The following is a 12,389-nucleotide window of genomic DNA, read 5'->3' as shown; positions in this document are numbered from 1 at the left end:
TAGGAATACTCTGTTACAAGTAGTAGTCCTGTAAAAGTACCAAAAGTAATAGTACTCATTATGCATCACATTTCAGAACAATACGATATTGGATTATAATTAATTACGTCGCGTTAATTTTGCAGTTGGTAAAGGAAGGGCTAATTTTATATACTGATGGGTTGCTTAATCTATAATAAATAATATTTGTTGATTATATTGTGTATTAATCTGAATCTGTAAAGTAACGACAATAATAGCCTCTGAAATGTATGGAGTATAAGTATAAAGTAGTATGAAATGGAAATACACAAGTAAAGTATAAGTACCTCAAAATCATGGGTGCAGCAGTCTGTCTCTGCTTTGTGTGATCTGGGCCTGAGAGTACAAGTACCTGTGACTGATGTGTATCATTTGATTATTTTTACTCGTTAATTAATGTAAAAGCAGGATTTTACTGTAGTAGTTGGTGTAGTTCACTGTGAACAATTTAGTACAGGACTGCAACCAATGATTGTTTTCATCAGGGATTAATCTGCCAACTATTTTTGCCATTAAATCGATTGGTTTGTAAAAATTCATAAAATAGTGAGCAATGCTGTCACAGTTACCCAGAGACCAAAGTAACACCAATGTTTGTTACATCCAACCAACAGTCCAAACCTCAAAATAATAGAAATACATTCAAAAGAAAAGCAGCAAGTCCTCCGATTTGTGAAACTGTAACATCTCAATTTGTAAAGTAATTCATAATTTAAGCCGTCAAATAATTGTAGTGGAGTACAATATGTCCCTCTGAATTGTAGTGGAGTAGAAGTAAAAACACACTGATAGTAATTTAAACATGCAAGAACTAAACATTTTGACATCCTTGAGCAAAGACATTCAGTCATTAATCTCCAGGGAATTCAAGGATTCTTAACATCAATAAACACACTAAAACCACTGCATTAAATCAACACCAGCGTTTTATTTTTTTCTCCAAAAGCATGTAAAAAACAAAAAGAAAGAAAATGCACAAAATGATTGTGTATATTGGCGTAGAAAGGGTGGGGTGGGGGGGCGCTTACATTTCAAAATGTTACACTTCCATACCACAACTAAGCAACAGAGAGAGAAGGGAGAATAGAGGAGAACGACTGAAAACACGGTTCAAGCGTCCTTTGCTGTAAGGCCACCTCAATCCACAGGTCAAGTCTGTACAGAATACATGTTCAAAGATGCATACATTTAAGATGTCTCGATGACGACAGCATTGAAAAGTAAGTCCACGTCAAGATAAGCACAAAAATGAAAATGACTCACAGGTTTTAACATTTACAACATTACACTGCAATCATTCACCTGAGCCTCTTGGCACCAGCGTCTAGTGTACCTCGTCTGCTCTGTTTCACTTAGAAGTTGCAATTCACAGATTCTGCAGTTGTACCTTGGCAAACTGCTAACGGAGAAAGACAAAGACAGCATTTCTTGATACAATACTCTTGATTTTAAAGCATATTTCTCAGGGATCCGGAGGATGATTTTGAAATAAAAAAATGAAAAATGTACAATGTCACACACAGAATTAGAATTCTTTTTTTGTGGATAAAAAGTGGTTAGATAGGAAAAAATGGCTGCTGGTTGAGTTAAGTTATCCTATGTTAAAGAGTAGGGCTCTAAACTAAGCAGGGCTTGTTTTGAAAAGGCATTATCAGGAGATTTTCTTTGTTTGGATCTGTGCACTCAAAAGGACTTGTTTGATAAGGTCAGCTATTTATTTCTAAGGCTTCTCTTTTTTAAAAAAAAAAAAAGTAGCACATATCCATTTGTTCAAGTTTAGCTTTCTCTTCTGCACAGCATGCTCAAATTCACAGTAAACCTTCACACACAAAAGTACTTTGTGTCATTCAAGTGTCAGTCAAGTGTCAGCGGTATTCAGACATTTACTAAAACGAGATATTTGAATGGCTTTAGACTCATTCTTTGAATAGAATGAAATATAGATGTGGAGATATTGTCCAACTGGGTTAATTTATCTTAGGTGTTGGAATAAAACAACATTTAAAAAAAAAGTGTCTGGAGTGCAGTATCTGCACTGCGGACTGAGGCAACGTATTCAAAAACTTTGAATAAAAAGGCTATGTTGAGTTCAGGGGCGACTCGCTTTTTCTTTCTCTCACACTAAACACTACTGTCACACTTTGTCCAGCAGGGGGTGCTCTGCACCGGGGTTTTGCATGCAGCATGCAGGAGCACAACAAGGGACCAATACAGTGACAAACCCTCCCTCAGCCACCGACTGTAAGTTCAATATTAATAAGAAATAGGTCCAGGTGCTAAGATGCATTTAGCTAATAAGACAGGAGATGAGAACAGGAAGGCATTCATGTATAAAGGAAACCTGTCCACGCTTACTGGATGGGACTGGAGGGGGGGGTATCAAAACGATGGATGTTCAAGACACTGTGACTGTCCAGCTATATGAACACTCTCAAATACAGCAGGGAAAAAAATCACCACAAGACGACCAACAACTGACAAAGCGTGAAAATGACAAAGGAACACAATTGTGTGGTTTCCTGCAAGGCTCGAGCTACGTCCATCAACAACCTCATTTGTGACACAGAAATGTAATTATCAATCTAACCAACAGCTCCTGTTGAGGTGTTTCATCCGACGGAGTGAGGGGGCGATAACGAACAAGGCCTCAGTTTCCCTGTGTTTATCTCATCTGGTGATCATGTGTGGTCATATGTGCAAAGACTAGAGTACAGTACGGTGGGGAATGTTCACTAATCACAAACTACAGCTCTACGTACAGATAGTATACAAAACACAATCTGAGGATTTCATTAAAATTTCAACCATCAATAAAAGCTCGGAAGGATCAACTGATGCCGAGACGTCAAATCCAAACTCAAGTGCTTCTAAAAACCTTTAAAAAGTGAGTCGTTATGCATCAATGAAACGAGTCATTCACAACACAAAAAGATCAATACAGTCATAAGATAAGGCTAGTAAGACCCAGTCATCCCAACATGCAAGGATAAGACTCACAGTGGTCAATAAAATAGGAACACACCGTGGGATGAAGCGGACAATAATTAAACTTAACACAAAAATAAAAACGCGAGAGGTGAGCTGTTGCTGATGTGTGCCGTTGTGTTTTTTTTACAGTACTCTGTACCCTGTTTGTTCCTCAAATATACGAAACCTAACAAACTGACATAACTGTCTGACAGCAAAGTCACAATACTGAGGACTGTTATTTTGATTTGTGTTGTTTTGCTAGAGTGAGTGAGACGATGCAATATTATCTTTTATATCCTGAGTGTATGCTCTACTGCCAAACATGGATGCTCTGTAACCCCTCTGATGTGTTTGCCTGAGCATACAGTTTACTTATTTAATACAAATAAAAGGGTGCAAATTATTAAAAAGAATAAAAAAGAAAAAAAGTGATTATTATTATTATTATTATTACACTCCCCATACCAGAGAAGGCTTTTGGTCACAATCAACGACCAATTCCAAACAGGAAATTGGAAAATAAAATGAAGAAAATACAGATATCAATTAAATTGAACGCAAAATATATCCACAAAAATCTTATTTTTTTTAAGTGATATGGATCATGACTGGCCAGTCATTTCCATGCTGTTTGTTTGTGCATGTATCTGTTCTGATGGCATTTAAATAGCGAGTGAGCATGTGGGAGATTAAAACAGTGCCTCAGCATATGAGGCGCGTGTTCATCGTGATGTATCGGAGGTGTTAGGAGGTGTGGAAAAGAAAGAGGCATGGCTGGGATGGGACACGGACAGGATTATGCCGTCTTTGTTATATTCTCTGACTCCTTGGAGGTCCAGAGCTCTTTGTGCTGTTTGCGCCCGAAGCCCTCGTCGTAGTTGCCTTTGCTTTTGAACAGCTGCTGAAAGTGGGGTTTACAGTAAAATTCACCTTGAAGAGCTGCAAAGGTGCCAAGGCTGCGGGTGGGAGAGAGAGAGAGAGAGAGAGAGAGAGAGGATGAATGAAGCAGTTATATACCAACCAAAAAGGAGAAAGTCAAGTACACACAGAGGAAAACAATGCATATAGTCACCTGAGTTTGGCGTTGCAGTGCTTGCAGCAGAAGCATGATGAATGGAAGACCAAGTTGTTGGCAACCAATCTCTCCATCGGGTAGACCGTTTTCTCACATGATGAACACACTTCCTTTTGGGTCTTAAAGCTGAAGGACTGAGCACATGAATGTACAGATTTATTACCAGGCGGTGATTTTGGGGCCATGATCCTCTGAGATGAAAGCTGGCGTTTACAAAAAAAGAAACAAAAAATGCAGGAAAAGACGTCTTTTGGTCAGGCGATGCATATTTACCTTAGATCGCTGGACAGGTTTCTCTTCAGTGGTGTTCCTGGTGTCCTGGATAAGAAAATAAAAGAAGTTTTAAACAAATGTATTCAGATGTGTGTAACGACTCCTGTTATGCTCTAAATGGCGGCAACAAAATATTCGGTGAAATCACAGTAGAGTCCTTTGAGATTACAAGCCACTGACGTCACAAGGGTGGAAGAACGTGTTCTTCACTGTCCTCTTATTACCTTTAACAGTGTGTTGTATCGTCAAGCCCATCTCTCTTCACCCCCCCCCCCCCCCCCTTCTATTTGCTCCATCTGTCTCTTTGCACCCCTGGGAGAGGATCAGGTGCCTTCTGTCTGGTCATGTGAGCCGAGCTGTGGGACGCTCTGCATGGGGCTGTCCTCAACATAGCGGAACAGCTCAGAACCCGACATCCAGTTAGGAAACTTCACAAGAAAATATCACACCAAGTCTCTTACAAATGGTGGGAGATTACAACACGACAGTCTTCCTCTTTCTAACTTTGTAATCCATAAATGTAATAAGGCATTTCTTGTACAATATGTGGGTGTACTCTTTAATTATCTGGCTGCCATTTTAACATATGTCAACACATTTCCCTACACATTGTAGGTTCTCAGGAGGAATTGAAGACTTCCCCCCGAGGCGCTCCGATGGTTGAGGTTGCACCATCTCAAGCCGGAGGAAGTTGTTCAGTAGTAACGACTGTATCTGCCCTCTCGAGTGTCACAGCCAGACCCCAGCACAGCAACGAGCGCGGCGGCCACATCTTTAAGCAGGGCTAACAGGTAGTTCAAGCGGATAATGATCAGACAGAGAGACATTCAGACGGTTACACAGTAACTGCCACCGAGTGTGCGGGGAAGAAGGGCAGCCTCTGTTTAGGCAGGGGGAAAAGTCCACTGCAGACTTTGCTAAAGCCCCGTTATGTAAGGCAGTTTGGCTGGAGCTGGAGGAAGTGGTGGAGGTGAAGTATGGGGGGGGGGGTGTCAGAGTTGCAAAGAGAAGGAGATCTGTGGCATCAGAGGGAACTGCTGATTCTCATTTTCTTCCCCCCAAGTCCATTACTCTTTGACTTGCAAAATATCTTGCTTTGTAGACAAAATACACATACAAAGTCCACCACAGTGATGGAAATGGTGAATCTGCATCCATCTTCCTCATAAACATGTTGAGATAATAAGCCGGTTAAGTGGCCAATGATTACAGTGTGTTTGACTTTGAAAAAAAACCTTGAAGAAATGTAATCACATTATCTGTAATTAGGGTTTCTATATGTAACATAGTACATTTCCCAGACAATGACAGAGAAACTGATTCTAGAAAGAGGGGTGTCTGTTTTGCCTAGTTTAGCTAATTTAACACCTTAGAAAATAAGGTTCTACTTCATAATGACCAAAAAACTATGTCAACGATTGGTGTATGTATATTCAGGCCTGTATCTGAAACTTTTGTTTAACTTGCCATGAAAAATTACATTCAAAAGAAGGGTATAATATGAAACCATTGCTCAGTGTACAGATATCCTCTGTTTAGTGTGTATGAAGCACACGACTAATGCTGACAAAGACGCATACTAATGCATACAAAGACTAATAAAACCAGAGATCAAGTTATATATATGGATACTGTTTTACCCTTTTAATTTCATGCACCACTTAACAGAGCAGGAAAAGCAGCGAGGCTGTTTTCTGCACTTACGGGAACCGCATGACATGCTTTTGAACCGATGGGCTCATTAAGTGAGGCCAAGCAGCTTCCTGTCGATGCAATCACATCCCAACCGTCTCCTCTCCGTCCCCGACTCCTCTTGAGCTCAGTTAATGTGCTGAGGCTAAGCTAGCAGGCAGCTCACATGTTGCCGGTTTTCTAGCAGACTGCATGCAAGACCACTTCCTGTTGCAGCAGCAGCACATGGTTTTGATCTCCTCGACGTTAATTAACACTTTGAATGTGTAAAGTTCTCACAGAACATTTGTAGTAGAGGTTTATGTCAGCGGGAGGCTGTAAGAACAGTACAATTAGGTAAATATAGGCTTCATTTGTACATATGATATCATGAAATTAATGCAGCCTAAAAAGGAAGGCTGATCTGAGTGAAGGCACAGTATCGCCAATGTTGTTTTTTCTTTTTTTGTGGCAAAAACAACGCAGCAAGATTAGTTACCATGTTAGGAGGGAAGGCATGCATTCCAAACATACACAGGCTTCCCGGAAGAATTCAGATTAGCTTGTGCCATCTTGTCTTCTTTTACCTTATATGTGCATGAGTCTCAATTGCCACCAATCAGCTCGAATGTGGCAGGAAGTTGATGTGACACATCTGGCTTCCTCCGTCTTGCAGAGTCCCAATGGGGGAAGCAGCTGAAGTCCTCACTGACTCTCATCCCAATAAATGACGGATGCTAACGACTACCAGTTCTGTACGGATGCTTCAGCTGCAGAGTGAATAAACTACAAGAGATTTATGATCTCCGTTCAGAGGCATACAACTCACAAATTAGCTCTAGAGTCCTGACTGGCTCATAAAAGAGACAAAGGAGAACCAAATACGTGGAGGGGCTGGAAATGACCACAGAACAAGGTGTTCAATGTAAACATAAATAAAGAGGGTTTGTCGTGTAGTTAATTAGATCTGCTAAGCCAAACACTGTTTTAACTGTGAAGCAATTTGACATACCAGTGTGCGAGAAGCCGGAGCCAGCTGGAGAGTTGTGTCTTTCCGAAAACAAAGAACACTTTCACAGGAATGGTGAAATCTTCTCGCGACAAAAGTTCAACTCTTTACCTCACAGTGCAAATCCCTCGCTTAAATCCCCCCCCCCACTTCCTACCACTTCACTTCCGGCGTCTTTGCTCGGTCCACGGCCATCTTCGAACTACACACCTGTGAAGTTTGGTGTTGCTGGTAAACAGCTATTTCTTAAAGAAGAAGTGAGGAACACAATCCTCACTGTAAAACTAGAACTTGTCGAGATGTAACTTGTCAATTAGTGAGCTTGAAGGACAACTTTGGGTTTAACCTTTTTGTGTCAAACATTCACAGCATTACTGTCACAAATCCCACTGCCTTCTGCCCCCCGGAGGCCGCAGACCACCCACATGACCGGGGAGTTAAATGTCAATAGATGCAATAGAGAGAGAATTTGGAGGATGTAGTTAAGAAAGCAATCTCTAAAATAATGTAATGTAAACCACTACAAACCAGACCCATCTTGTCTACATCTCACTGTTTAGAGAGCTATCTGCTGACGTGAATCACATCCATTTAGAACCGTTACGCTAAAGAATATCACGAGGGCGAAAGCTCAACATGTTCACAAAGAGTTCAAATAGGAAGAAGTAACTCCTCTTTTTCTGTTCCTCGTGCTGATGGACACAACACAATTGGACAGATCTTCCCTGCTTCACACTCCATCATCTCTGAATTCACATCGTGGTGCACCATTCACTGCAGCAGGCCCCTAGAAGGGCAGGCAGGCGCTATGTTAACAAACGTCTTATGTCATTAATCCAAAACGAAGCTCCCACTCTCTCTCTCATCCCTTATTTTTAGAAACGTGATCAGTCTTTGGGATCGTTTGGGACACCGGAGAGGGAGAAAAAAAACCAGAACAAATGGGAAGAAACTTATCCTTCAAAACGCAACCAAACAGTGTTAATGAGCGCATCCATCAGTTGTCAAGCTGACTCAAAACTAATCATAACAAACAATATTTTCCAGTCCAGTACTAGCTACATAAACCGTGAGTGTTAGGTGTAATACTTTACTTTATATTGTACTTTCTGGACCCGCAACTACAACAGCTGCTGCAGGTCAGACGTACAGGCTCGCCTCAACAGCAGCATTCCATCAATAACTCTGAACATGAAGAGACGACGCAAGTTGTGTGGAAAAGATGCCTGGGAAGAAGAAAGAAAAACCTCCAACTCAAGATTGGTAGAGGATTAATACAAAACGGAAGTATTAGCTGAGGTTTTGACACTTGACTGGCTGGGGAACTGATGAAAGTAGGGTGAAACCTCCTTCAGAGTGCAGATGGAGGTTCACACCGGTCTGCAGTGATCACATCGTCGGGGCGTTTGATCCGCCACTAGTTCTCTTCCCTTTTTCTGCTTCCTGTATGTGACGGGGCACTTTTCTCTGCTTGGAGTTACAGGGTATTGAGTGTCTGCATGTCTCTTAAGTCAGCTGACATCGGACAGACACTTAGTCTTTTCACTTCCCGTCTGGGGAGGCTGGAAAAGTCCAGATAAAACCTTTTAAATGATATATCTAAATGTGTGTTTATGTTGCTGTAGTCTGTAAAGTGTTTATAAACGGCTCAACTTGAGGAAGGTGGGAATAATTAGGGCTCCAACCACCACGTATATACAGTACATAGTCAATGAACTACCTAATTATTTTTGTTGAACTAAATAAATAATCCTTCTGTCTATTAAAAGTCAGAAAATAATGAAAAACTCACATCAAAATAGGAGACGTCTTCAAATGTCCACTCAACACTATAAATATATTCAGATAATTATAGAAAACAGAGAAAAGCAGCTAATCCTCACACAACTGGGACTATGTTCGATATTTGTGCTTGAAAAATGACTTGAACGATTAATGTATTATCAAAACAGTAGCAGATAATCTTTCTGTTGACCCACTTATTGTTTAATCAACTAATCATTGCAGGTCTAGGTTGTTTTTTGTTGTTGTTTTGTTGATTCAAAAAGATTACTACGGTCTTCCAAAAGTAAAAAACAAAACGGTCACGTTATATCATTATGTATGAGAAGCTGCTGCCCTTTCACATTGAGAAAATGATACTTCATCAATTAGTAGTCAGCAACTCGGAGAACCTTCAGTAAAGAAAGCCGTCTTTACACTCCTTTTAAAAAAAGCTGCCCAAGGGCACAATTAAAACTACTTAAGTCCTCTTTCCATCATTTGTGTCAGAGATCTACCTAATACACCAATTAAAACATCTCGTAAAATCAGGTACTAATAATAAAGTCAGAAAGCCAAATATAATGTTTATTCCAAAAGCACAGTGTTGTTCAAAAGTGCAATGTTCATAAAAACTAATGGCTGGTGCTGGAATGCTGCAGCAGCTGTTTACATTTTGGTCTTAAAATTGCAAAGAACAAAAGCGGTGAAAGAATGTGTTGAAGACGTGGAGCCTGTGTTGACTTGACAAAGCGAGGCTGCTGCTGAAGGTAGAGAAGAAACAGCCTCAAGTGCTACTTCTGATCAGATGTTATCACACACGCTCGAGAAGAGGGGGAAACATTTCACAACCAAATGCTCCTCCAGGACTGGAATTCAGGGAAACATGCCCCATCCCGTCTTCAAAAAAGAAAAAAATGTACATGCAAATATTTACTTTGCGATCACATCAAATTTACATCACACAATGAAGGCTGCTTAACTGCAAGCTGAGACGTTGTCGACAGGAGACTTGATGTTTTAGACTTTTTTTTCTCCACCAAATCTCCTTAAGTAGTTAGTTCCCAAAGATCAAAAGCAGATCATTTAAGTCACAAGTGAGCAGATTCCCCACTGAGCTCTGCAGAATTCAAAATGTGGCTCCTCGGACGGCTGCTGTTGACGGACGAATACTGGGGGAAACCCTAAACGTCGAGTCTCTCTAACCGGTCTGCCCTGAGGTCCTTTCAAACCAGATAGCCTGCATTAGTGCTGAAAGCCACAGAGATGCATTGCAATGTGAGAACGTGGTTGTTGTTGCTGAAACTATTCACACAAATGATTTCAAACAGCAAAGAGCTGCCGATACAAACATAATGCCAACACATAGTATCACTGAAAAGCCTTTAATCCTACAGAGAGACCTCTACACCTAAAATAAGCTTTATGTTCCTTTTGCTAACACAATCACCCTGACTATAGTTCTCATTTTCAAAGTAATGCCTGACTGTGATACAGTAAATGATTGGGAACGGGGAACAGGCTAGTTAAAACTATTAGTCCGTTTTAGCCTGCAGCTCTATCGCCTCTGGCGACCCATTTAATACTGTTCTGCACATCTGACAGCAGGAAAAACAACATATGGCTCTTCTGACATGCCCAACAAATCAGGTTTTGGTGCAGTTAATGGTTATTGTTTGACAAAAGAGCATATGGTCAAACAAAATTAATGTTATTAGTCCTCGCTGCCGCTTTGTACGACGTGCTTTGTCTAAATCTGCATGATTTGTTTATTTCTTTTCTCTCTCAAATCCACAGAGCAGCGTGTCAATCTGTTCTGTCAACTCTGACTAAAACTACAGTCAGCCTGCCCACTGACAGGAAATGAAAATGACCATATACTGTACTTAAGCCTTGCCGCCATATGCCAGGGCTATAATGACAGGCTGTTTGTGAATGTGGTTCCCTGGATGGATAAAAAGTGGTTTTACAAGACCACAGAGCAGTTTGTAAACGATTCAACAACGCTAACACAGAAAACCGATTTGTATCAAAGCGGGAAACACATGTTTTCTTTACAACTGGTGTAAGGTTTTGAATATAATGATGATTTATACAGAGGTTTATTCCACTCACTCATCCGTTTGGTATTAATCAGATGCTCAGCAGCTGTAGGCGAGTTCATAAACAGTATACCAGCACCTTATCCTGGGATAAAAACCTGGATACGTTTTGGGGAAAACCTGCATATGCTAGCTGGAGGATGTGTGGCATGTAAAGACCCCGTTAAGGTTTCTGATCAGTATGAACAAAGAGGAGTGGCTGAGAGAGACGACCAGCAACCTCAATACAGTTATGATCATGTAGCTATATGGTGATGGGAATAACCAGGATTCACCATTTTCTCTGTAATATGGCATATCTAAAATACATTTAAAAAGTAGGATACAACTCAAAACCAGGATACGAATGTGAATGTCTCAATAACATACATTTGGGGAAATCTTATGATCAGAGGAGTGCTGTAAACTTCCCACCTCCACCATAGATATAACATAGCAATGGAATTTAAACTAATACAAAAATATGGTTTCCAATTTAGTTTATGTGCCAATGTTGTTGAGGGTGTGTGGTGTTAAATCCCTATTGCAGACTAATTCACTGTCTGTACTTGCTGTACTAAAGACCTTAATGCAACACTGGGGAGGTTGGAGCCAGTTACAACATGCATTTACAACAACAACAACAAAAACACACTAATCTGCTCCGGATTGGAACTTTAATTGGTGGTCGAACAAAAACAAAAACATAAAATAACGGAACATAATATAAAACCACAGATCAATTTACAATCCGGCTAATAGGGGAGGGCAATTCATTTAAGTATCTGTTATACATATGGCTACACAAATTATTTTGAATATTTTTTTTTGTTAAATGTATGATTCGGTGAGTTTAAATCCTCTTTGATGTTAATTAGCCAGCAAGCTAGCTAACTAACAGACGTTAAAACACTGCTAGCTTCAGAGGAACACGACGGGGCGTTTAAATTCTCCTCAAATTCAACACAAAAGCCTGCTTTAATATAACCAATATCTAAGTAGTGCATTTACACACAACAATGAGACCACGGCAGATACAACTGACCGGCTCCCGGTTAGCTAGCCCCGTTAGCGGGTGGACGGACATCATCACCTCACCTCATCACACACACAAAAAGAAGAGAGAGGAGAGGAGAGGAGGGAGGCTGCAGACACTAACAGACGATTAAAACACACTCTCACCATCTGTGCTTCTTGTCTGCGACACGCTGGCCGATAAACGTCTGTTCAGTCAGAGGCTGGAGGTTGATATATTTGCTCTCTCATTCAGTTTTCTGCTTTTTGTTGTAGACGTTTTGTCCCCTTACCCGGTGAGTTTCTACCCTCCGCTTCGCCTCACGTCTCCGTTTTCAACAGAACGTTTTTTTTTCTCTCTCCGGCAGGATGTCGCGCGCTATTGGTTCTCATCTGCTCATGGCGCATTCAGGGTCTGTCGGACAAATGACAACTAATAGTGGGAACAAGGATGTCGCTGTCAAGCTTTTGTATAAATATTACCCCACCACACAACGAGTTCCAATGCTGTTCT

The 12,389-nt window shown here is 40.8% G+C and overlaps 1 protein-coding gene across 1 annotated transcript; it reads right to left on the bottom strand.

Moving 5' to 3' along the window:
- Positions 1 to 929: 929 nt before the first annotated feature.
- On the bottom strand, positions 930 to 12,214 carry limd2 (LIM domain containing 2). Its single transcript, XM_068718879.1, has 4 exons — positions 12,044 to 12,214; positions 4,340 to 4,384; positions 4,064 to 4,200; positions 930 to 3,947 (listed from the first exon to the last, which is right to left on the bottom strand). The coding sequence occupies exons 1-4, from the start codon at positions 12,044 to 12,046 to the stop codon at positions 3,788 to 3,790; spliced, it is 345 nt and encodes a 114-aa protein (XP_068574980.1). The 5' UTR covers positions 12,047 to 12,214; the 3' UTR covers positions 930 to 3,787.
- Between the last annotated feature and the right edge of the window lie 175 nt (positions 12,215 to 12,389).

The sequence above is a fragment of the Cebidichthys violaceus genome, unplaced genomic scaffold (assembly GCF_023349555.1).
Source record: "Cebidichthys violaceus isolate CVI_PGR_0920_01 unplaced genomic scaffold, fCebVio1.0.p SCAF_23, whole genome shotgun sequence".
In the NCBI taxonomy this organism is placed as follows: domain Eukaryota; kingdom Metazoa; phylum Chordata; class Actinopteri; order Perciformes; family Stichaeidae; genus Cebidichthys; species Cebidichthys violaceus.
The sequence above is the reverse complement of the archived record's forward strand: the minus strand, read 5'-3'. Positions and strand labels throughout refer to the sequence as shown.